This window comes from Labrus bergylta, chromosome 5 (assembly GCF_963930695.1).
Source record: "Labrus bergylta chromosome 5, fLabBer1.1, whole genome shotgun sequence".
Taxonomy (NCBI): Eukaryota; Metazoa; Chordata; class Actinopteri; order Labriformes; family Labridae; genus Labrus; species Labrus bergylta.
This window is the reverse complement of record NC_089199.1, coordinates 14,485,371-14,511,444: the sequence shown is the minus strand read 5'-3', so window position 1 is coordinate 14,511,444 and position 26,074 is coordinate 14,485,371. Positions and strand designations below refer to the sequence as shown.

Genomic DNA, 26,074 nt, shown 5'->3' with positions numbered 1-26,074 from the left:
TGAGTTTATTATGTCCTTTTAGATTTTGATGCAGGGATGCAAGACGTGCAACAAAACTGAATACAATCGCAAAAAAAAAACTAATAATAATTTACTGGATTTTTTAAAGCCCACAACTTAATCAAAGATTGACATTTTTTGGGGGGCTTTTTTTTATATGTTTTGATTATGATTATTGAAAACTTTCATTGGGAACATGTGGTTTGTGTCAATTCTGGCAACCCCCCTGTTGGAAGATGTAAACAAAGGCTGTTTCATTTAGTCTGAAACCTGCATCAGAAGTTTGGGGAATTAAAAATCACAAGATAGAAATCCCCAATCTTGTCAAATATAGTCTAAGTTTGCTTTTGCTGGTAACATAGAGGCATCAGTATTCGTTTCAGTCGGTTTCATAGCCATTTATAAACTCCACAAACAGGAACTTTAATACTCAATAATTTCCAGCTGAAGGAAAGACCACAGGCCTTGCTAGTTATGAATGTGTGAACACGAGAAAAGAACTCTGCTTATTTCAATTTCATTTTAAATAACTGCCCGTTCATTACTTTGAGGGATGAAAAAATGAACAATTTAGCATGCTGTAATAGAGTGTCGGATATTCATCACAGTAATGAAGCATGACGCTTTTCCTAGAGAAATAGACTCTGCAGTTAGTCAAAACATCAGCTGATCCTCATGAGGGGCCTCTTAAAATAAACAGTCACAGTATTTTAAGAGGTATGAAGTCGATGCAGAAGTCCTCATAACCAAACTGGCTCACTAAGTCGTGTTGCTTTTCCTTGATTTGTATGCTTCACTCTGACTTGTTGCAACTTTGCAAACTGTGTATACTGACACCTCCTCAAGTGAATAAGCATTATTGAATAACAAACGGCGGTTCTCTATCATGTGATGTAACGGTAATATTGACGTGTGTATTTGACCTCTTCATTCACCACACATACTACATCCTGCTCCTACCCCTGAGCTTTTTCTGCCAGTTCATCTCGTTGAAGAGGTCCTCTGCGCTCAGGAAGAAGTCGTTGATCTTGCTGCCCTGCTCATCTCTCTCAGTGGTGTAGTACACTCGCAGCTTGGACTCCGAGGTCAGGAACTCACAGATGTTCGGCACGGGAAACACGATCTCCTCCATTGTGCGATCGTGGCGCACAATCTGAACACAAAGACACACTGTCACTCAAAAGAAGCAGAATACCTATTGTTTTGTTGCATATATACAGTTAGTATGCTGGGTAATTAGCTCGCTCTGTGACATGCAAGAAGGGGTTTTGTGTTTAGACCTCTATCTGAGCCGTGTGTTTAGCGTAGAACTCCAAGGCCTCATCCCCCTCTCCACAGGCCCCTCCTGGCTTTAGCATCATGGATAGCTCCTTATTGTGGCGCGCCAACTATATGAAGGAATTACGGCCAAGAAGTATGTTTATTTTGATGATTTCATAAAACTATATTATATTTAGATTCTGCAAAAAGAAAAAAACAGCCGACCTGATGAGCTAAAATGTAGATGTTATGTCCAACGTTTCGTGGTGAAGCAGCGTCATGCTCCTCCTCTTCCCCGTCTTCCTCCTCCTCCTTTGTGTCCTCAAACTCCACCTCTCCCTGCAGGTAGGCCTTCTTTATCACCTCCACCTGTGGATGGACACACACACACACACACACACACACACACACTGTAGTTTCACAGTATATGTGACACCTAGAAAACTATCCAGATAGCTTTGTAGCTTTTTGAGAAAAGGTGAAGTGTTATTACCAGCTCTTTGGGCCTCATATTGTAAAGGATCCTCTCAGCGTTCTCGCTGTCATGGCGGCTCTCCATGATGGCGAGCAGCAGCTTTGATGCATTGTTCTGAGATTTCAAAGGAAAAGAGGGAGAGAACACTGAAATCTTAATCTCGGGCTTCATCCAAGAGAAACAGACAGGAACCCTGCTCACTGTAGCTGTTTATCTTCCCCTGCGGGAGCTAATCTACATCAGAACCATGAATGTCCAACCACATGCTTCCATCCTGCTACCAGAGGAAGGTAAAGTTTGTTTTTTTACATTGTAAGACCCAAATCCAGAACTAACCCATATTCTAATTTTCAAAGAAAGTGTAGCTCTTTCCTCCACATACTTACAACACTCTTAGACAACTCACCTTAAGCTCCAACACCAAGTCCATTCTCTTTTTACCAAGTGGATTGATGTCATTAAGGATCAGCGCTATTATGATATCTATTCCGTTGGACTCGTGGGTGGCAATGCAGTTCTGAAAGAAAAAATGAACAATGTCTAAAAAGCACACACTACTGCATTACTACAGTCCAAGCAAAGCCATGACATGGTCTCTTTCTGTACCTGGTTTTCGTGGCAGGGGCCCTGGCAGTATTCTGTGAGGCTCTCCAGAGTTTGGTTGATAAGGGCCACGTTCTTCTCGTTGATGTAGAGCCCCAGCAGGCCGAGACCTCCTGTGGTGCTGCCACATATACAGTCCAAGAACTGCAGAGTCTCACACACCAAGTTGTAGTTGTTCTTGTTGTTTTGACAGCGAAGGAAGTTCTAAGGAGATCAAATTGGTTGGTTTGGTAAGACATAGTACTTCTGTATTAACTAAAACCAATAATAAACCATTGGTGACCAAAACAGTAAAATAAAGTTTTAGCTACATATTAAAATTTGATTTGGTTGCACAGAGCTAATAGGAAGTTCAGGAAGACAAAATGCAGAGCAAGTGAATAACCACATTTCTATTTTAAAAGGGGACTTTCCCTTCTTAAGCATGCTACTCTCCAGTCACAACACTAAAAGTAGAGCTCAGCAGACTGCTGTGATGTTAATCTTTTGTATTGCAGAAAATGAAAATTCCTTTAGGGTTTGCTCACCAACAGGAACACAACTTTTACATTGTGAGGATGTTATGACCCCTACTATGTTATCACTTAGTAGGGGTCCAAAATAATGAGGTAAAACTTTAACATCTACATTATGATATTTATTTTGTATACATTATACTTCAGATCAACTAGAGTGTACAGCTTTTGGTTGTCTTTTAGACTTGTTGACTTCTGATTAGACGTAATTAAGAGGACTGTTTGGTCAAGCCTTACTACAAGAATTAAAGTAGCTTTTCCACTCACACATTCATCACTCTTGTAGAGGGGAGCACAAGAGGTACAGTAAAGTTTACAGTAAACAAAGACCAGCTGAGATGTTCCCTACTGTGTAGTAAAAACATACTATAATAATATCTATACCTGCTGTATTCTTTCTGTAATAGATAAATGGCTAAATGGAAAAGAGGCCTTCTGCATTTCATAAAGAAGTATGTCCTGACCTTCCACACATGGCACAGGTGATGAAAGGATTTGCCATTAGTTATTCAATTGTGGCAAGTGTCTAAAGCCTGCAGTGAAGAATAAGAAACTGTGATCCACTCTAATCTGAGCCTGAAGCTTGGTATGCCCACCTGCAGGTCTCGATTGTGATTCTCACAGAGAAGCTGCAGGAAGCGAAGGATGGGTTGCATGATGACGATCACAAAACTCATTTCTCCCTCATCCTGGTTCTTGTCCCCGGAGCTTGACTGGCCGTCAGCAGAGTTAAAGTGCTCCTCTGGGTCTGCTTCTCGCCGGTAGGAGTTAAAGGCTTTCTTGGTTGCAGACGAGGCCTCTAACAGTTGCTCTCTCACGTCCTCTGTCATGACCACTGCTGAGTCTCTTGCTGCATGGACAAAGGCAGCAAAGGCTAAGATTTAGTATACATACATTCTAAAACAAATCTCTATGTATAAGAAACATCTTATCATCAAGTTTGTAAATTGTAGCAAGCTCATCCTTTCTCATCCTTTGTCAGTAAATTCCTATTTCAGATTCTAGAGAGATCTCTGACCTTTTTTGCGAACAGGAACATCTTTGTCCTGGCTGTCATCGTCTCTCTTCCTGTTTCCCAGGTCGCTGGTGTTAACTGTCACTGTGGCTTTGATCTCTAGCTGCGCCAGCTTCATGCGGTCATAGAAGACTCGAAAGAACTTTTCGGATTTCTTGTCATCTGTCAGGCGGCAAAAGAATGAACGCTGGAGACAAAAGCAAACAAAAAGAAATCTTAAGGATCTTATTGTCCGATCAATTCTGTAATTTTACAAGCAAAGTTGTTGAAGTCCCCTTAAGATCAAACTTCTCACGATTAAAGACTTCCTTCTTTTAGAAGTATAAAAGGTTTCTGTCTATATAAGTCATTTGAAGATGTTACCGTGGAATTTGTGAGCATTTACAATAATCATTTTCAGTTTTTTCAGACACTTTCTAGATAAAACTTGTTACACTATTAGTCTTCATAGTCGACATTATTTTTCTCTTCAAGTTTATATTATGCAACTACTCAGCGATTCAAAGTGCAGTGAACTTAGGTTAAATGACCATGCTGCTCAAATCGTGGATTGGCTATGTTGCCATGATGTAGATCTGGTGTTTTATTATGTTCTTTAAAATTGCTCCATTATGTCATGAAAAAAAAAAAAAGCTGAATATGAGCAATATGGTCTTGACTTGACCCTCACAAAACAGAATCCACAGTAAAGAGAGTCTGGATTTACTGCCACGCCAAGGCTTTAACGCTGCAGTTCTTACTGTGGAATGGGGTCACGCAGAATTAGAACACTTTGGAGCCTGCGAGCACACCGTGTCCCAACCCACAGGGCTGTTGTTTTGATTATGTAAGATCGGTTATCTGCTGCTGCTGCCGCCTATGGAAAGGCTTCGGCGAGCAGAAGCTGCCTCACCACACTAGCTGGGTGAAAAACAACACGAGACGAAGAAGCCTGGCCTACTTACACAGACAGAGAATCAGGGAGATGGCGGGGAGTGGAAAGAAGAGATGCTGGGGGGCGAGTAGCGGATACTAAAAGAGGGAATGAGGGAGCAAAAAGTAGGGAAAAAAACAGACGAAACTGGAGAGGGGGAAACAAGAGCAAATAGTAGGGTGGAAGGGAATGTTATCTGGCGGTATCTAGGCCAGTCCTCAAGTTTGTTACATAACCGTCAGTCTTTCCCGGTTAGATGTAAAACCAGGCTACTGGAGGAAACAAATAGATAATAACAGCCTTTTATTTCCTGCTCTTAGGTCATTACCTTAAGGTGTTCCGGCTAACATGATTACATGCGCTGGAATTTCTTGTTACACAATGCTTTATCTTTCCATACAACATTTAAAACACTGGCCAACAAAGCGACGGTGTGTGCAGCTCATTAACATGACACAGAGCTGGGCTGACCCAGATATGTGGCCAAGTTTCTTCCAAAGAATCATTTACATAACTGTGAGCTTGTGCCACAACGCAAATTCCAGAGCCTTATTGTGCCCCACCCCGGCCCTCCTCCACCACTGAGCAGTAGCTCTCCTGCACGTACGCACTGCCAACGCTCAGGGACGAGGAGATGGGAGGGGGGGGGGATGTCCATGCAAGGCCATCATGCAAAAAACAACTTGATGACAGAGAGGACAGTGCAGAGGGGGGGATTAGATGCACTGCCGGCAATTCACTTCAGCTAACAGCATGGACGGAGGATAGTGTGTGGAGGGGGAGTGATGGTCAGTCTCTGTGCTCACATAACTCTAGGTGTGAGGAGGGGTGAGGAAGACGAAGGTGAGGCATCAGGCAAAGGGCCAGGATAACACACATTGATTCTAGCCGAGCAAACAGGGAGAAAAGCACTCAACGTCACTACTCCTCCCCCCTCTCTACCATTACATAAGAAGCACAGATACACACACACACAACCGTACAGTATGAGCACACCCGAGCTGGAGAGTGTAAGAGCGCATAAGCTAATCCGCCCACTGACTTTTGCACTTGAAAACTATGTCAGCTGTCTCCGACTAAGGCACATGCCAATTTGGCGAGGACACGCCACATATCATACGTGCTCCGCAATACAGTATTCTCTAGCAATCACAGCAAACTTTGTTGTCATGTAATCACATTCATTTTGCACTGCCTATCAATTTGATTAAACCTCGCAGCTCTCAGCTGCATGATGTGGAGTGTTAGAAAGGCTGCGTTCAATATGAGCGTGCAGGATGAGCATCACGCCAGCAGGCCTGTTTCGTGTTAAACACGCGGGTTAGCTGAGCTATTATATTTCACTATGTTAGCGGCAAGTTTTTTTGATTAATGTTGGCCAGGAGGGGGTACATGTTGGTCATGCAAGAGTTATGAACTGCTAAGATCCAGCAGTGGAAGTTTTCAGCCTACAGCAGCAGACAGACAGAGTTATTTTTTAAAAGGCCTGTTTCCAAGAACTGAGCTGAGTTCAGTGGATGGAGTGAGTCACTGAAACAAAGACAAAACCTTTACTTTGAAAGGGAACACCACAGCGAAGGAAAAACACCATAGCAAACTTTTATGTAATGGGTCCTCTAGAAATGATGTGATGTGTAAAACCAGAAGAGAAAACCTGAACTATCTCACTAACTATGGCTAACCAGTATCTGCCTCTGAAGAATGTCCTGCATCTTTATACACTCGACGAGAAAAAACCTGTGCTCTGGATCAAGACACTGTACGCGTTTTTAAAGTACCCGAAAAAGCAAAGACAAGAGGGGTATAATGGAGGGATGATGTAATGTGTGGTGGCCATCGAGAGAATAGATTGATAGTAACAGAGGAGGATGAAGGAGAGAGAGATGGATGATCATCTCAGGGGCCCCCTGTAGTTTGGGTAAACACAGAGAATGTCTGTAGCCATGGTGACAAACCCTGAGTGGTATGAGACGGAGGAGAGCAGGGTGAGGTGGGGGCGGACAACACTGAAAAAACAAGGTCAGAGCGCTTTCCCTTCTCTCCTTCCGTTCTGCCACTTGGCATCAACAAAGGGATGTTATACAACATCTATTTATACGCGCGCTCCCTCTGCTCCTCGCCCTCCCTCCCGCTCTAACAGGCAGCACCGCATGCAAACCAAGTGAAACAGCAAATGTGTTCTACAAGTCCTTTTTCCTCCTCTCCTTTGATCCTTCCTTATTCCCTCAAATCAGGCTCCTCTCATGTAGTTTTCCGCTTAAAAACGTTTCAGTACTCCATTGTTTTTAAAAAAATTCAAATTAATACACCCTCATTGATTGATTGTGAGACGAAAACAGAACAGCATGCCATGGTGTTCCACTCCAGATGGCTAATAATTTAAATGTCATAGGTCGCTATGTGAGAACATCATTTACAGCTGAGATCTCTCCAAGCATTGCAAAGCAGGAATATGACTTAGATGTGATAGAAAAAAAAGGTTAACGCCAAGAAGTCTAGAAAGCAAAGGATAAAATGCATGTTAAATATCAGAAGTTCCTTGGACAGCTTTACATCAGCTTTGCACGACAGCAGAACAAGTGTGTTTGTACGTGACTAAGCACATAACCTTTGTGTGTACTTTTATAGGTCACGAGTAAATAGTTAACTGTGTTACGTGAGAACAAGATAGTCAGGAACTAACAGGTGCTCATCCAAGCATTTCAAACTAAGACACTGACAACAGAAAAATAAAGTATTTTTAGCTTTAGTGTGCTTCTTCAAAGAGTGCAGAGAGAAGGTTGTGTTATTATGAAATGTAGCTACCAGTATAATGTCAAACCATTTTAATAACTATTTTTAAAAAAGGGCAGTAGGTGAGTTCCTGCAATAACTCATGTCCCCTTAAATGTTTATGACATGATTCAATATCCTAAGAAAATGAATATTTGTACTTTAGGGTATACAGTATTTGTGCATACAGGAGAAACCTCCCTTTGCAGAACACATTTGGGTAAGAGGAGCTCCGGCTTCTCTTCAATCCCCTCTGTGTTCCCCTGTCCCCCCCCACCCACCCGCCCTCTCTCCCCACTGCCCCAGTTCCGGAGGCCCAGCATGACCCAGTTTGGGCCGGCAAGAGAGAGCGAGGGAGAGGCTGGAATGTTTTGAAGGCTGAGACATTCCTCATTGTTCATTCACACAGGCCTTATGTAACGCAGACTGATCACGTGATGCAGCTCTGCAGCAGTCGTGGGAAGGCAAAGCATTATCTCCACCACGGCGGCTTCCTCGCTCTAACCTGATTATGCAAGCAGAGCGGTTACACAACAGCGTGCATAGGGAAGGACAGACGGATGAAAAAGACAAGGACATCAACAGAAAGAGCAGCAGACACGGAGGGAAATACAAAAAGGGGAGAAGAAAGGACAACATGGAGGTAGAGGAGTCTCTTTTGTCAAAGCAAAAAGGGAGAAAACAACCTCTTTATACTGCCTTAAGATAAGATAAACAGTACAAAGTGATAGAAAAGAAAAAAATATTCAATTACATACTAATCTTCAAACTCCTGTCATTATTAGCAGCTGGCTTGGCCTTTGAAGCTACAAGATATAATTGTCAGATATGAGGAGAGATAATTCAGTAATGTATATGAGCAGCTATGGTGGCACACTGACCCACATACTGCAGATCCTCTAGTAAGGAAAAGACCCATCCATGACACACTAGTGTGTTTTTCCCCCTGATCTGATCTTGGGCAGATCCTTTGCAGATGCACTGTGGGATAAACTAAGCCTTAATGCCGATAACAGCAAATGACATTAAAACACTGTAGATCAGTTACAGTTTATGGCCAGGTCAGTAGGTAAGTGAATTAGTTTTTTTCCTTGTTGGATCATCCAACTCAGAAATCCAGACATGTTGGATGTCTCGTCAGCTTCCTGATGAATGACAGATATCTGATGAAAACTGACCTGGATGGTTGTGTTTCCACCTTCCAGCAGTGCGATAGCAAGCAGAATGCTTTCTTGGAAGACCCGGTCACTTGTGGTGTTCATGATGAGGTCGATGACCAGGTCAGAAGCTCCTTCTTTGTCCAGGTGACACTGAACCTCAGCCAGGCTCATTTCCCCACGACTCAGGCCCCCCGGACCCCCCAACGCTGCAGGACAGAGACAGTGAGGCAGGCCAGATCAGAGTCACATGTATGAGGTATACAGCCTCGGAAATACTTCCTCCGATTAATGCGATTATTTATCAACTCTAACCAAAAAGCTTCAGCTGCTAATAGTCCCTGCATTCGATCAAGATTACTACGTGTCACTATTTAGCAACAAATAAAGTAGTGGCCACAATGAGAAAGAATCCTCCCCAAAATGCATGCCTATGAAATAACTGACACGATTTTTTTTTTACCATCAACATATTTTAAAATGGACTCCTTATATCAGCATGACTCTAATTGATTTAACCATCACCAACTAACATACAAGTATTTGAAAAATCTCTGGTGTTTGGTTATTGTCGATTCATATTATTCTTTCAACGTTTATTAAATACTGTTTCATCAATACAATTTTCTGCATTTACAAAAAGTCATAAGAATATTTTACATCTATGGTTGAAGGCATTTGACAGACAAAATATCTCCAAAGACAAAAGCCAAAGAATAAACGGATACAGTTTAGTTCTTACTTTACCTGACCCCTAAGAATACTTGACAAAATATAAGCAAAGTAAACACAATATAATTAATTCATCCAAAAAGGTGTTATTGGGGTTTGTGCTTGTTTAAGTTTGGTGTGTTTGAAACATTAGGAGTCAACCAATACTTTAGACAAACAGGCCACAACCTCTGTCATGTTTTCTAACCTCTGTGAAGCGATCCCTGCTGTACTGACCCCTGACTATCTTTACATTGTGTACAGTATGAGTCTGCTGCACATTTCCCCTCTGAGGCCTCATCCTAAGGCTCAACATGGAATCTCAGCTCGACTCATGTTTCTGCAACAGGTGCAAAGGCTGTTTTCACAGAAAGTAGCCGCCTGTAACCTAGTAACAGTAAAAAAAAAAAAGGGATCACACTGGGGTGAGGGTGAGGGTGACGGTTCGGGGGTGTTCTTGGGGTGTTCTTGGGGTGTTCTACCTTCTGTACCAACGTCTCAGTACCAACAGACAGGACAGAGATGGTAAACTGGGAAGCATGAGGATTTAAGTTCAAAATCAAACAACATCTGTGTGATGTACACAACCTGCTCACATTACAATTTCACACTCATGTCACACTGAATGTGAAAGTGTACATGAAGCCGTTCTTGTTACTAAGTCAATATGATTGCACTGAATTTTATATGACCACCAGACTCGCATCACATTCATTGGCACCAATATGTCCTCCAGAATCTGTCTCCAGATAAAACGTTACCATATGCACGCTACATTTCAAGACACAGAACTCAAATAAAAGCAGAAACACTGAATAGATATGCAAAGCTGCAGTATTTTGACTGCAGACAGTAACACAATGACCGTGTTATCGTTTACAGATAAGAGTATTGTGCTCTGCGTGCTCAAAGGGCAGATCACAGCACAACTGTGCAGCTGATAACGTGCTCAGGGCCAGACACACACATGCACACACACAGTCATATCCTTATATAACATTATTAAAAGAAGCTTGCTTTACTACAACTACAGGGGCAGAAAACATTTTGGCTAAACAAAAAACAAAAGAGGTTTATGAGGACTTTGCTCTCTGATAGTATCTGCTGTTTTTACAGGCAGCAAAGTCAAAGCTCTCTCTGGCAGGGGCCTTTGGTTAATGCATTACAGACACATCAGCTCGGAGATGTCAAAATTAGTTTTATCATGGATATGAATGCACTGACCAAGAAGAACTTTTCCCAGCTGTAAAGAATAAGTCCAATATTGGTGATATGAAAGCGATTGAAAACAGCAACAACTGTCCCCACCTGATTGGTTTTTGCTGGGTCCTACCGGACTGAGGGGACCATTGCTAAATGACGTCAGGCTTTCCCTCCGCCCACCACTTCGATGAAAGTTGCCATAGTAACGGTTCACCAGAATCTGTCTGAGCGCCTCGCCCTACAGGAGGAAAAAGAAAGGGGAGGATGTAATAACATGATGTCAGCAATGAGGAGAGAAGCTCTTGTATAACAGGGGTAACACGTAGCATCAGTTATATCTTGTATATTTTGATGCATTCAAAGAGCCTAAAACACCCACAGACCACAGGAAACGAGAGCCTGCCTGTCTTTACGACCACGCTCTTTTATTTGTACTTATGTAGAAGTACAAACTTGAATACTTCATTTGCAGAATTCCTGGATGTCAATGTCCGTACCAGGACAACTTAGGTCATTAACACATTTCTGTGATCATTATTAGCATTGCGTTGACCCTGTAGTAACAATGAGAGGTCCTGGTTTTAGCTCAGACAGACCTGCAGCCAGCCCTCCCACACCATGACTCATTCTCCGCTTAGCAGCCACTGCACGACTTTGTCGTCGTTATGGCAACTGAGGCCCAGAGCTACCTGACAGACCTCCCATGGGATAAAGTGAAGGAAATGAAAGAGAGGGGATGTGTTTTTTGTGTGTTTGTGCTTAAATATGTGCAAATCATTGTCAGCTGTAGGCGGTCCTTGACAGATGACAGCGATGTTATGTAAGCTGTGCTGCCATCATTCTACTCCGGAGGTCAGGATTCTAACAATACTCTCATCTTTCCCCGGCAAGCGACTCATCAGCTGTATGCAGCGTGTTGAACAACACAGCATGATGGGGAGATGATTCTATCGTCTCATAGGGAAACACTGCCCTTCAGATAGCGATAAGTATTGAGTCACAAATCCTTGTGTCTGAACATCATCTAAACTGTCGGCACAAACCTGGTGTGTATCCAGCAATATCAATGAAATGAAACTTTAACGCAAATAAGTTATGACGCTTCAATCAAAGCTGGCTCCAACGACTTGCTATCTCTGCTGGTGAGGTCAACATGAAGGTTGCACCTGTAATGGTACAAAAATTCTATTTTTTGATTCTTAAGTTGAAGACAGGAAAAGTGTCACATCGATGGAGGTGTGGCTCAGAAAGGTTTCTGCAAGCTATTGTGTTTATATTCCTGCATTTCTGCCTCTTCCGTTTAAAGAAAATTATAATTTTAAGGGAATAGTTGTGTGTGTGTAAGTAAAAAATAAAATTGTTGGCACAAAATAAAAAAATATTCCAAATTGAAGGTTCACAAAAAAAGTTTTAGATAGGTTAAGTCCTCTCGTTAGGGATTCATTTAATCTATGTATATGTTAAATAAAGTGATTTCTGGAGATTATTCTAAAGTAATGAACTTTAATCAGCGTTTCATTCTGGATAACAAAGATGGAAAATGACTTCTAGATGGAAACATTTTAAGCTCTACAAAGTAGCATAAATACAACAGTAAAGAGACGGGTTGGGTGGGGGGTTGTGGAAGGGTTTGAATGAGAGTTACAAAAAAACAAAACAAGTTCCTTCCTTCATTCTTCCCTTTCTTCTTTGTATTATGCAGCTTTAATGAGCAGTTAGATGTTGCTTAAAGAATTGAATCAGGTGATCAAAGCAAAGGTTTACTTTTCATTGAAGTTGCATAACCGCTGCTTGTGTTGAGTTGTGCTGCCATGCTGCTGTGAGTACCTACCCTCTTCTGGTCCTCCAACAGCTTCTCAGGCTGGTTCTGATCCAGCTGCTGGGTTCAGTGAGGAGTGTGAACAAAGTGATCAACAGATAAATGCACAGGGTTAGTATTCATGCAGCACAGAATAACTTAAATTTCAGGATAAGAAAAAACACCATTCAGAGGCCATTCAGCTGTTTTTAGTGACCATGCAAAGATTTGTCCAGTGTGAGCGGGAATGCATTCATTGCTGTGTTAGACACCAGGGAAGCAGGCAGGCTGAGACAGGAGATGAGCACACGTTGACTGTCTGTAATTTAAGTATCAGTTTCTGTATTCACTCAAAAGCAATGCAGATTACTATTTATGTTGTTGTTTTTGTTGTTTTTTGACAAATTATTTCCTATTAAGCTTACTTTTAATTTCAGGTTAAGAGAATTTTAGAGAAATTGCTCTTAAATTGGAATATTGTTAAAACTGCCATTTCAGACGAAGCTAAATAAAGCAGGAGCTAATGAAGTAGCAGCCATTAACCTTAACTTAGCTAAGCTTAGTTAAGCTTGGCCCAAAAACTGGAAACATGGGGATGGTGGCGATGCTAGCTTAGCTCCAGCCAAACCTTAAAAAAAAAAATAATAATAATCTGCCATCTTTACAATAAATGCTTATTCTGTACAAAAAAACCTTGAGGAATAAAAAAGGACTCATTTGGAAGAGTGTGGGTATTTTTCAGCCAGGTGCACTTCCTTGAGTCTCTGCTGGTTACAGTGATTGAGACATTTTTTCCCAAAAATGTCAAGTTTTTTTTATAATACGTAAGTGAAAATGAGTAAATACAGTTATTACACTGGCACAGTCATTTAAAGTGATGGATGAGTAAACACAAGCTGAGGGATTCTCACTTTGAGTCAAATTCTAAGTTAGATGAAACACCCTGTCATCACATTTATTCTATTGGGATCCCTTGCTTTTGTCTAGCTTCCTCAATAGTTTACACAGACAGGAATTTAGCTGAGACCCCGTTAGCTACAGTGCCTTTTCTCTGACGGTGGAGAGGACACTGGTAAAAGGCAATGCTGCACATAAACTGTTATGTAAAAAGACACACTCGGAGGGGCGGGCGAGAGGAGAGGAGAGGGGGCGATGGGGTTAGAGTTACATAACCACTCCAAAAGGAACCAGGCCACTGATCTAGTGACACGGCGCTGCTTACTGTGGCCATCTGTCACCAAAAAAAAAAAAAAAACACAGAGAGCAAGAGGCAGGGTGAGTGACGGACAGAAAGAGAGAGAGAGAGTTTTGACAGGTGAACTAGTCGCTCTTTGTTAGTCGAGGTCAGGGCCACGTTGTACTGTACAGTGTTTAACAGAGGCGTGGAGCTCTTCCTGGCACAGTTTCTACATGTTTCTGAACACAACACGATTCTTCCAAAATATTTTCCCTCATTTGGTGTTTTGATAATGGATGTGGAAAGAGCTATGTCACATGTTACCAAGTAATCCACAGGTGTTCTGAGATCTGAGGGGATTTAAATCCTTTCCATAAAAACAATTTCTTCATTCATTATCCATTTCTCCTTCACTGAATGGAAGCATTGGTTCGGTTTCTACATTTTCTTTATTAAGTGAATCATCCAATTCAAAACGACTACTTGTGTCACTAAAAGATGAAATGTGTTAACCAAAAAAAAGGTTTCTGACTTAGTGAATTCACTGGTTTACCTCAGTGGTTAAATTGCATGTCCCATGTACAGAGATTAAAGCCCTCGAAGCAGTGGTCTCAGGTTCGTTTTTACCTTTTATTGCATGTCATTTACCACTCCCTCATCCCTGTTTCTGACTCTATTCTCTCTCCAGTGCTCTCAATGAAGGCATGAAAAGCCAAAAATTCAGTCGAAAAAAAAATTCACTGGATCAATTAATCAAATCAGAGACAAACTAATGCTCAAATGCAACACCTGGTTCTCTGAAGTTGTAGTTCTCCCACCCAAACATCTATAGGGTTTACAAAGAAGACCACTGACCCCCATCTGAAAGGATATGTTTTAAGATGTTTCTCATTTGTATGTTTGTTCAAACCCATGATCAAAACAGTCACACCGTACTTTCCTTAAGTGTTTTACATATGGATGGAATTAGAGTGAAAAGAAAACCCCGATCCCACTTTGAGAGCCACTGCCTGAAAGAGTACACTCTGGACCTTGTGTAGCTTAACGCTAAGGCTTCTTTATTTATAATGTAAAGCTGCCCTGACAAGAAACATCTGTGCAGAATCCCCTGCTCAAAAATGATATTACAGTGTCATGCTCAACACACAACGTCCTTATCTCTAGGCTGAAGGCTTTAAGAACCGTGTACACCGGAAACATCCCATTTTTTCAGAGTTAAAAAAAACACATCCTCTTTTCAGATACTCTAAGTTCCCTGAGAACTACACACCGTCTGGCCATGGTGATGGCTCACATGAAACTTAAAGTGACCTAGGCCAGCCAACAGTGATTTATTTTTTGTAGTCTTGTTTCAGTTTCTTCATCTTCTCACTGCACTGCTTGGCTGTGTGGTGGATACCCAATGGAGCAAGCTGGCAGGAAATACTTCAAAATATTTTTATACTCCGCTTTGACCTGTCAAATTTGTGTTCCTCTGTCGCATAAACACTCAATAATGCCTGGTGTTGGTTTATTTGTGTTTTAATCACTTTAAGAGTCTTGACCGACTGTTATTTTCTGCCATCCGCTAATGTTTACAGTGGGATTTTAAAACGGTGGTGGGTGATACTGACCAATCAACATTTATTTAGGTCACTCTATGTCCCTCTTGTGCTGCGAGAGTACCTACTCTGAGGCAGGAGCTAATGAGATTCCTCTAAACATGGTTTTAGGAACTAAATTAGTTCATAGTTCCTGCATTGTGGAATTCATAAAAAGGGGGGAGGGTTCCAACAGTTCCTAGAAATATGAATATGTTCCTGTGGACGACAAACTCCTATCGTCGGTGTTGCATAGCATTTCTAAAAGATAAATGGTGAAACAGAGAGATTGAGTTGTTTTTCTTAGAGCGTAGGTGCAGTGGGTAGGCAAAGTTGTAACAGAAAGTGAAAGAAGAAAGGGAAACACAAAATTTACTGCATTCACAAAACGGCAATAGTTACATTTCAGCACTCACGTCTGAAAGCTTCACTATTGAATTAATTATTTCATTGATTTGAATGTCTTCTTTTTTCACCAGTCCCTTTGTTAAAAAGCTCAACTTAAAGGTGCACTCTGTAGTTTTGGTAGAGAATTGTGAACACTGTTTGGAGATAGAAGTGAAGTGGGAAGTTGTGGTGAGGGGCCCGCAACAGTGAAAGCGTAACTCTCATGGTAGCTTTTAAGCCCTAAACAGTGTTCAAGGGACACATTTTCTTCTTTGAATACAGTTTGTGTATTCAGTTCAGAAAATAAAGCATTGGAATTGTTTTAATTCTCCAACTTTCACTTCTAAATCTACATAGTGCACCTTTAAAGTTTGAGAGTTGATCTTGAACTCCTCGGTCTTCACTTGTGACAGCATTTGGATATTCAAATCTTACTCTTGACGTGAAAAACACTTTTCCTCCCAACTGAACACAGAGTATATACTGGGACCGAGCTCAGCAGAGAGTCAGTGAGGTGCTCATGCTTACTGCTGCAGCTCCAACTGTCTTTTGGTGTCACCACATCAAAGTGATATGCAGAGCAGAGCAGATACTGTATGTGCTGTTAAGCTTTCCCCAGCCTGACCAGGGAGACCACAGCGTAACCTCTCACAGGCGCCCCACAACAGTGCATCCATCCCTGCACACTGGAAACTCCCTGGGACAAACCCCCAACCAGTCTCACACCTTTCGGGCTGTCAACAGAGGTGATACATTAAGCGTACACACACACACACACACACACACACACACACACACACACACACACTGTGTGTGTGTATAAACATGTCTTTACAGGCTGACTCATGTTTAAACCACTCTGCAGCTTGTTATATGCAGACACAAAAGTAGACTAAATTAAAAGACGCTAGTCTGACATTTTCCTAGCAGCTGACCTACTTTTACACCAACGCTGTAAAATGAATTTAACACTCAGACCGGAGCAAGCAGTGTGAGTGTTAAACACAATGTACTTAGAAGATTTAAACATGAACTAGATACTATCTTCAAACTGAAAGGCTTAAATAGAGGATTATTATTGTACATTCTTCTGGCGACGAGAAGAAACAGAGCTAGAAACAGAGACGTGGAAGGGATGAAACATAACTTATTCCAAGTGCTTGCATAACCACTCTGACTAGACCACACACACATGAGGCCAGGTGAAGAGGGGGAGTCTGTGAGTGAAAAGCCCAACACTGTGTATCCTGCTCTCCTCTGGCTCTTACATAAGACTGACAGTCGAAGAGCGATGGGTTATGCTGATAATCACCTCCCTTACATTTAGCAACACTGTGCTGTGTACACACCGAGGAAGTAAAAAACATATCTTCTGCTCTCTGGACTCCAAAATGTGCCTTGATTAATCACACCTAATACTTCCTTCTGTTTCTCTCATATCATATGCTCAAAACCACATCAACTTACTGTCATTGAGGAAACGTTTTACTACAAAAGCAACGTATAGGTATGTTAAAGCAGTGAGTCTAAAATGATCACAGATTAAATCAAAGCACTCAAAAATGTATTGAAAATCTTATTATTCCAAAATAAGGCTTGTTACTGACTTATTTTGCTTAACACTGCTTCATGTGGCCAAAACAATCCATGATTCCTGTTCAACGGGTTCACACCCTGTTGCTGTTGTATTATATAATAAGCTAGTACTGCTTTACACAAAGGTCACCAGAGGAGACAGGAGCCAAAGGCGTGTTTTTTTATATAACACTGACACAAACACTAGCAGACTACTTCATTAGGTTGACACTGAAAGGGTGTTTGTTTGCAGTACTTGTGGTGCAGAAGAGGAACTGTGCCACAATGGTTTATTGGGGCAATAAAGGGAAAAAAGAGGAATATGAAGATTAGCACGTGGGGGGAAGAAAGGAGCAGCTTTCCATTCAACTGCCTCATCTATATCAGAGCTTTTTGTGTGCAGACAGACAGACGGAATCAAACAGGTGTGTGCAAGGATCATCTTTCTGATTCTCACACTCTCATGTATAACCCCTCTTCTCTCCCCTTCTCCCCAAACTAGCGTTGATACACACAGGAGTGCACGCAGACAGGCACGCATGCACGCACACATTGTGGGTAAATAGCTCCTCCACACTTTTATTGGCAATTACTGCTGAAGGTCACACATCAGCGGAGGGGCTGAGTTCCAGGAAGAAAAAAAAAAAAGCCAGGTTCTTATGTAACCTCGGCCAGGACTTGGCAGGGGCCCAGGAATCGTGCAGCTCCCAGGCAAGGAAAACTAGGACACAGCCTGAATGACTGCCACAGCCTTGCACATTCATTAATTCACACGCAGTCGCAGCACGCACAGTCACAGTGCCCCCTATTGGCGCCTATAGGAGATGCAGGGGAAACACCCTGTAAAATGTCCAACAGCTTTGTAGACAGTAAAACAAATCTATAAAAAGAAATAAAGAAGGCAAAGAAGAGATACAAGTTTATGGCTTTACTATCTTCATCTATTTGTTAAACCAGACCTCATACAGATATGGAGTACAGATCTACATTATTATTACTATTATTATTATTATTATTATTAACATGACATCCCTATGAATTTCATTCATGAATTGTGTCATAATTTGCCTAAAGCTTCATGATACATCTGACTTTTTGTGTAAGAGTCAAATATAAAACTGTGATAATGTTAAGCTAATGTTATATACAAACTGTGATAATGTTAAATGATCAGGCATATATGTCCCCAAAGGGTTCCTTCACACCTTGTAAGATACAGTGCTTATATTAGCAGGAAGTAGAGCATTGTTCAATGCACCATATGAGGACAATGTGCAGACAGAGAATGCAGAACTGGAAATAATGTCACAATGTACAGCAAACATGTCCCAAAATGACTTTCCATGCGTGGTGCTTATATTGGCAGAAGGTAGGTCATGTTTAATGCCCCGTGTGAGGACATTGTGCAGACATAAATGCAGCACTGGCAGGTTGCCAAGCCAGCAAGTTCTTCACCTTGGAATAACATCGAGCCTGTTGAGTAACACGCAGTCACACCACAGCACTCATCTCTGCACACAACACTATCTCTTTTGTCTCTTAGGCAGTGTTTTCAGTTAAATTGACGTTAGTAATTATAGCTGAATGTGCAGCAGGTGACACAGAATCAGTGACCCCTGCTTGTTACCAGCTGTGCCTCTACAACCTACAACACAAAGCAGCTACTACGGTACAGTTACAGAACAAACTAGTACACAAAACAGACAGCAGCTAGGGAAAATAAGGGCAGTAATAAAAGAAAAAGAAGAAACAACCTTAGGCATATCCATCTCATCATCAAAGGCCCTGAGCTGAAAGAGAACACAGGTTTGACTGGGTTAGATAACATCACAGAGAGGAGGAAGCTGGAGAAGAGGTGGGTCATGTTAGTTAATGTGAGTTAAGACTGCAGAGATACTTCAGCAGCATAGAAAAATGTGTCTCTATGAATGGCTGTTACCCAGTGTGAGTAGAGTTAGTGCACTCTCAAACAGAGGTGAGTGTGGCTGAAAGCATTTCTGACACGTGCTCAGTGACTGCAGAGGTGAACTCAGGGGGACGTGCCAATTATCTTTAAGATAGTGTTCCTTTTTTTATTTTTGTGCTAAATCTGTGTGTGTTGTGTTTCTATCCATCTGATCCTGTTAATTATTAACAGAGACACCTTGATATATGATTTATTGAAATCAAAACATAATAATGAGCTTTTATTGTTGTTTTATTATCGACTTATTTTTCTTTGAAACTGATTATTTTTTTTAGTATCGATTTATTTTCCACTGAAATTAAAGTGAAATTCTATGAAATCGTGAGAAATAGAACACAAATTCATAACATTATAATGCAACAAAAATACAAAGCTCTATTATTTGTCAATAAATATATCTTGTATATTATTGCATGAACATCCAGTTACTTTTGAGAAAACGAAATTAAGGAAAACAATTTAAGGAAAACTTTCTACAGCCGTAATAACTCATTAAACACAGTGCAGTCGAGAGTATATGCTAAATCCTGGCATGTTCCTAAAGTGTATCTCCCTACCTTATCTGTGCTTTGCAGCTCATCCTACCTTTTCTCCGTATCCTCGGTCTTTTGTCATCATTTCTCGTAGCGTCTGCAGAACTTTGATGCACAGTCTCTCCTCATTCTCCTCCAGCAGCTGCTTTGTATGTTTGATCAGCCTGCAGATTAGATAAAAGGTCTTAAAATATAATGTATACTCTTACTCATGAGTCTTTGATACAAAAAAAAAAAATTAGAGGAGGATGATATTTGCAGTGCTTACTTGCATATGAAACCTCCACTCTCACACTTCTTGCGTGAGTCTGTGTTTTCAGGGAAAAGCAGCTCAGGCCGGTGAAGCACGTCCACCAGAACGGACAACTCGGCCTGGACCAACGGGCGCAGACGGTCCTCGAGGGCTGACACAATGTCCTGAAGTCAGGACAAAGGAAATGTCATTACTACTTGAAAGGAGTTAGCACACATATGTAAGCAAACAAAACAAGGAGAAATACTGCACCTGCAGCCTCTCAATGATGTTCCTGTAGTCCCGTGAAGCAGTCACCACAGAGTCTCTGCGGGTGGCATTACGGGCAGAAAGTCTCCAGCTCATGGCTGTCTTCTGGACGATGTTATTGGATTTCACAAACAGGTTGTTCACCTGGTTGTCCAGGTCCACGGGGATGGCTATAGCTCTACCTTTGGCTGTGTAGATAAATCAGATCATGGCTTGAAACTGTTAAACTTGGACTAGTCATAGACAACATTTATTTTAAGTTGATGTGAGTGCTCAGAAGAATTTTGGTCTTACCGACATCAGAGAGCACCTTGATACAGTTCTCAACAGAGCCTTTCTGCACCGGGATCAACCAGTTACAGTGGTAGACCCTGAACACAGCCTGCAGCAGCTGCACAAAGACTGGCTGTCTGGTCTGGAAACATTAGACAGGAAAAATAGCACAAAGGTTAAAATTATAGTATTTATACAACTTTTCTGGTACTTTGAGGAAAGATGTGTTCCTAGACAACATGAAAGATACCCGTCTGTTATCTACAGCACCAACATCTGGACCTTATGCTTTGCCTTTACGTTTTTAAAAACAGGCACATATTTCCACACAGTGATGCATAGAGAGAGAGAGACAGAGAGAGAGAGAGAGAGAGAGAGAGTGTGACTACACCTGTAGTCAGAACAGCTCGCTGACCCAGTGACTGTTTCTTACTTCCCCAGGAAAACCACGAATCCCTGAGCAGACACTTGTCCAACATAGCCCAGTTTCAACACAAAATATCACACTAACATACATTTTTAACAAGGCTTGTTGAAAATGTGTATCACAGCAAGCACCCAACTCTGTGTTCCCCTGCTGAATTAAAGGACAGCAAATACCTGGAATTTTTTCCCCAAGAGAGAAGCCTGCAGCAGAGGATACAAGCAGTGAAGACATAAAGCATGCATGCAAAATAACCAAGATGTATTACAAAGTTATCTACAAATACATTACTCTACATTTAAGAAACACATTAACATTCCTAGGTGACACGTTAAGTGCTCTGATGTGCATTTTCTATGAATGTAAAACTGTGTGAACCTGTTTGTAAAAAGTCTGATATCATAAGCCAAAAATGTTTTTTCTTCGTGTGTGTTTGCACAGAGTCAATCATACGAACAAATCTGATAATACTGGACAAATCGTTTCTAACTGAGCAGTGGAAATATTTTGTTTAACATTTATTTGTGTACATTTATTTCATTGTTTATGTATAACACATGGAGCTATTTTTGACTCCTTAAAGGAAGTGACTGATCAGAAAAAAAAGGCTTTCAACAATCTCGATACCTAGTCTAAACTGAAACTGTCTGAGCAGCTCGACAGAACTATGACTAAAAGAACTCTGATTAACACTTAGTGGGGGGAAAGGGTAGTGACGTTAATCAGAGTAAACAATTCTCAGGAATTAAAAAGTCACTGATTTCATCACTCCAGGATGCACTCAGGGAAAAGGAGGGCTCTGTTCAGGTCTTAGTGGAAGGATTTTGTACGGGGAAAACAGCTATTTGGTTTGACGTCACATGGTGAAGCTGGTACATTCTCTATCTGTACTTACATTCTGTCTGACGGCCACCTAGAGCACAACACATACTGAACATTACCACGCTTATCTGTTTGTCAACAAAGATCGAGCAACGTATGATGTTCCCTCAGCCACTGTTGTTCAAAACAACAATAAAATCAACGATTTGTCCTATTCCCTGTTAAAACATATTTCCTTCTGCACGCAGTGATCATATTATTCCAAACTTTAATGCTACTGTAGATTCTGTCAAATTTTGTGTACACATACCTGCAGGCTGGTGCTCTGGTCAGAGAAGGGGGAGCTGAAAAAGGTCGTTACGATGCTCATGACCGTCTCCGTGACGTAGCGCTCCAGGATGATGTCGGCATGCTTACGGTCACTGGTGTTGTTACACACCTGTAAAATGCCGAAACGTGAGAAAATGACTCCTTATCTAACAATCCTCATATCTTCAGTGAAGTTTAAAATGTGTGCCTGGTATTCCTTACTCTACAAATGTCAACCAGGAAGTTCTCAAAGAGTTTCCACATGTGGTTGGAGGTGTAGATCTCCTTCATCTCCACCTCGGTGTCTACATAGCAGTGGTTCAGGAAGTTGATGTAAGCGATCTTCACCTGAAAAGTTGAGACAACGCAAGAGCAGTTGACCTTACATGAAGAGATCGCTTGACTGTCAACATAATTCTGTTGCTTTTATACGTGAAAATGAAAGAAAATTAACCCAATTGTTTCATTTAACTTGTAATGATCCTTTCAATTTGATCATGTGTTTGCTCAGCATCTGCATGTACAGTGTGTCAACCAAGCCTGCTTCATAGGGCTCTCACCTCAGGGATGCAGTCTTCATGGGTCACCACCCGTACAATGTCATCAAGCGGCAACAGCGAGTTACACTTGATCTCTGTGTAGACATTCTTGCCCTCAGTACAGACTGCCAGGAGCTCCACCAGGTGTATGTGGTACATCAGAGGACTGTTCTCATCCATGCGGTCTCGCTCGGATCGCATCATCTGCACCAGGGTTTGGAAGGAGGCTCGGTCGTTGTAGAAGACCAAAACATCCTCTCCAGCATTCACCAGCTGTAGGAGGACAGAAATGTGTATCAATATATCCGGGGGAAAAGAAGGAAATGGTAGCCAAGTTGAAACATTAAATAGGAAGGTAATGATGCATGACCTCTGCCATGACGATGTCTTGACACTTTTTGATGAATTTATTCTCTGCTTTGACTATTGTCTGAAGGAACTTGAGGTACTGCACGTTGCGGCCGTGTGTTTCTATGCAGTGAACAAAGTGCTGGACCACACGCTCGTTGATCTCACTGCACAGCTGGAAGTTGTTCATGAAGATGTGCTGCATGGTAACGGCCTCTAAAATCTTTACAGGAGGAGCAAAAGAACAGAACCGCTGTGTCAGTGAGCTCAGTGGTAACACTGTGTGTTTTGAGTGATGCTTTGTGTGTCAGCATCGCTTACCCCTGGGTTTAAAAACAGGTTGATGTGTTTGTGCAACAGTGCTTGGTTCTGCTGGTTTCCTGCACAGAAGTTTTGTAGAAACTGGTGAGCCAGCTTCATGATATCCTGCATACGCAAATCTTCTCCCTAAAGCGTAAAAAATACTAAATTGAGAGTTCACCCACTTTTTATAGACAAGAATTAGGTCATTAAGCAATGTTTTTCTGATGAAACCTTCTCATAGGGGATCTGTAGGAGCTCCAGGACGACAGCATGAGCCCCCATGTTCCTCAGAAGCCTCTGCTGCTGTTTCTTGCTCTTCCTGCCTGACAGACCTTCCTGGACACACAGCCTGCTGAGCCGCAGCAGAATCTGATACACAACAGAGAGAAATGAAAAAAATGAGTGAGCGGATGAGTTGTTTGGAAATTTTTTATAAAGAAATGCAAAACAAAGAAATGCAAGATAGGCAGATCCAGGCTTGTTAATAATAAGAAAGTTACCTCTTTTACCACCCTGTAGTTGTAGCTGCTGGTGCTTTCTGCTTTCTTTGGTTTGTCAGTTCCCCCTGAGTCCCCCTGCAGAATGCATGAGAATCAAAAACAGATTGTAAAACTATTAATAGCAACAGGCTCAATGTGTGTGTGTGTGTGTGTGTGTGTGTGTGTGTGTGTGTGTGTGTGCGTGCGTGCGTGCGTGCGTGTATGTGTTTTCTTTTGACGTTCAATGTAACTAACCCTATTATGCTCTGGCTCAGCAGAGAGCCCCTCTCCTGCATCCATGCCTTCATCTGGCCCCTGCCTCTTGTACACCCACAGCTCAGACTTCTCCACAATGGAGCGCAGCTGGTCCAGGTCGGACTTTATCTGCTTGTAATTTTCCACATCCTGACTGGTGACAAGCAGCTGGACCTGCAAACACATTTAATGTAAATGTATTTAAGAATGCATGCATGCATAAAATTATTTTGGAATTTCGCTCAGGATCAATCAATCAATCAATCAATGTATATATATCTTTTTATCTATGTGGGAAAAAAAGTTAAAAAATCTCATGAAAATCACATTTCACTTCAAAATGTTATTAATTAAATTGCATGAGATGGTAGGATACCTGCTTAAAAGCCTGTAAGACTTCCTGCCTCTGGCTGAAGTGCCTAAAGAGCAGGTGGAGCGCTCTGGACACCAGAGGAGGATAGTCATGCATAGTTAAGTGGAGAAGAACCCTCAAAAAGGTACGGCCTCCATGATCGTCCAGGTCCAGAGGGGTGTTCTCTTCGCTAGACACACAGAGAACACACAAACACACTTCAAGGAAAACATCTACCATCTCTGTCATTTTGTGACTCTTTCTTTACTAAAACTGGGATTACCTTCCACCAAATATTCCCTCGGCCTGTTCTTCTATGTGCTCAAAATCCAAAGCCCCTGGAATCCAAAAGAAAAGTTATTCTTCACAAAAGAACTCAGTTATATCGTCCAGACATTTAAAAAAAACACAGCTGATTATGGGTCTGACCTGGCATATTGTTTGGCCCTTCCACCGCTCCAGTTATGGATAAATCAGTCTGGGAGTTACTCTCATCAAACTCCCTCTTGAATATAGACAGCAAACAGGAAATCCTGTAGTCCAGGCGAACATTTAAGATGAACTGCAGGGCAACACAATACAAAAACGTTGTTTGTTTTGTAGACTAGGAGAAAGAAGAGACTTTGTCTTTGATATTCTGTTTGCCTGTATATGTATTAAGGTGTAATAGTTCTTGTCTTTCACCTGCAGGATCTCAATAATCTTGAGCTTGGTGTCCATCACCAGTATGTCCTGTTTCTCAGGTTCTGTCTGGGTCTTGACCGTTTCTCCATTTGAGCTGCTGCTTAAAGTTGTGGGAAGGAAGCCCCCTCCTCTCAGGACCACTTGGGACATCAGCTCTCCTACTCCATGAATGGACCTCATCACATTACTGCCTGGAAACAAGCAAACAGATGTGCAAATCAACTCTTTGTCCATGATGGATTTCTGCTCCTTCTCTGGCCATGCATTGTGCTCATACCTTTACTCTCGTCCTCTTTTACCAGATTGTTGAATGGGAAAATGTTGCTCACGTGGACACAGTCAAGAATCGCCAGCAGGATCTTTGTCAGTCTCAGCAGGTCGCTGAAGTTGTAGAAGCCGAAATAAATCAGGTTCCTGGCAAGATTAACCACCTGAACATGGAAGATATAGTAGATGTAAGATGCACGATTTTTTACCATCCAAACATAACAAATAAGACATTAATTCGATTTTTTTTATCCAGAATAAGTCTGACTGACCTCAAAGGTGAGCTTGTTCTTCTCCTTATCTGCAAAGGGAAAGCTCTGACACACCACATCTCTCAGGTAGTTCTCTACAAACTCCATCGTCTGACAGAAACGCTCCTTAATTTCATCTTTAGATGTTCCATCATTGTCATAACTAATGAGACAACAAAAAGAGGTCAAATTAATTTACAACAATAAAAATATCAGCTCTCTGCATTACAGAAATGATCAACACTAACACAATCCACTATGTTTGTCTATGTACTCACTCCTCAATGTCGATCTCTGAGGGGATCTCAGACCAGAGTCGGGCGTATTTGACAGGTGTGACCTGCTCTTGAGGGTCACGGTCAACATGCATGTGCAGCATCATGCGGCAGAAGGAGGCTCGCAGGTCGTACGGCAGGTCTTCATCTGACATGCAGCGTAAGATCAGGTCCACATCCAGCTGGCCCGAGATCTTGTTGATGGCCAGGTATTGTCGGTCCAGACACATCCTGGCAAACAAATTCAGCTGGTACCTGAAGACACAGATACATACAAATAAAGTGACTGGGACTGTGCAGTGGCTTATATCAGATTGGACGACAGCATCATCTCCTTCAACACATTAAACC

The 26,074-nt window shown here is 41.8% G+C and overlaps 1 protein-coding gene across 1 annotated transcript in view; it reads right to left on the bottom strand.

The window, feature by feature from the left end:
* itpr1a (inositol 1,4,5-trisphosphate receptor, type 1a) overlaps positions 1–26,074 on the bottom strand; it is a 70,038-nt gene that overhangs the window by 17,173 nt on the left and 26,791 nt on the right. Inside the window, exons 20-50 of the mRNA XM_020645112.3 lie at positions 25,727–25,978; positions 25,470–25,611; positions 25,208–25,361; positions 24,931–25,121; positions 24,676–24,808; positions 24,530–24,584; positions 24,271–24,436; positions 23,895–24,068; positions 23,661–23,735; positions 23,392–23,529; positions 23,179–23,304; positions 22,880–23,080; positions 22,531–22,782; positions 22,193–22,318; positions 21,972–22,100; positions 20,437–20,557; positions 20,146–20,330; positions 19,909–20,057; positions 19,693–19,804; positions 18,896–18,931; positions 12,456–12,503; positions 10,730–10,862; positions 8,732–8,919; positions 3,872–4,055; positions 3,450–3,703; positions 2,342–2,542; positions 2,142–2,252; positions 1,754–1,849; positions 1,486–1,629; positions 1,281–1,388; positions 961–1,153 (exon numbers count right to left, since the gene is read on the bottom strand). Of these exons, the coding sequence (XP_020500768.1) occupies positions 961–1,153; positions 1,281–1,388; positions 1,486–1,629; positions 1,754–1,849; positions 2,142–2,252; positions 2,342–2,542; positions 3,450–3,703; positions 3,872–4,055; positions 8,732–8,919; positions 10,730–10,862; positions 12,456–12,503; positions 18,896–18,931; positions 19,693–19,804; positions 19,909–20,057; positions 20,146–20,330; positions 20,437–20,557; positions 21,972–22,100; positions 22,193–22,318; positions 22,531–22,782; positions 22,880–23,080; positions 23,179–23,304; positions 23,392–23,529; positions 23,661–23,735; positions 23,895–24,068; positions 24,271–24,436; positions 24,530–24,584; positions 24,676–24,808; positions 24,931–25,121; positions 25,208–25,361; positions 25,470–25,611; positions 25,727–25,978 (4,577 nt within the window). The remainder of the gene's footprint in view (positions 1–960; positions 1,154–1,280; positions 1,389–1,485; positions 1,630–1,753; positions 1,850–2,141; positions 2,253–2,341; positions 2,543–3,449; positions 3,704–3,871; positions 4,056–8,731; positions 8,920–10,729; positions 10,863–12,455; positions 12,504–18,895; positions 18,932–19,692; positions 19,805–19,908; positions 20,058–20,145; positions 20,331–20,436; positions 20,558–21,971; positions 22,101–22,192; positions 22,319–22,530; positions 22,783–22,879; positions 23,081–23,178; positions 23,305–23,391; positions 23,530–23,660; positions 23,736–23,894; positions 24,069–24,270; positions 24,437–24,529; positions 24,585–24,675; positions 24,809–24,930; positions 25,122–25,207; positions 25,362–25,469; positions 25,612–25,726; positions 25,979–26,074) is intronic.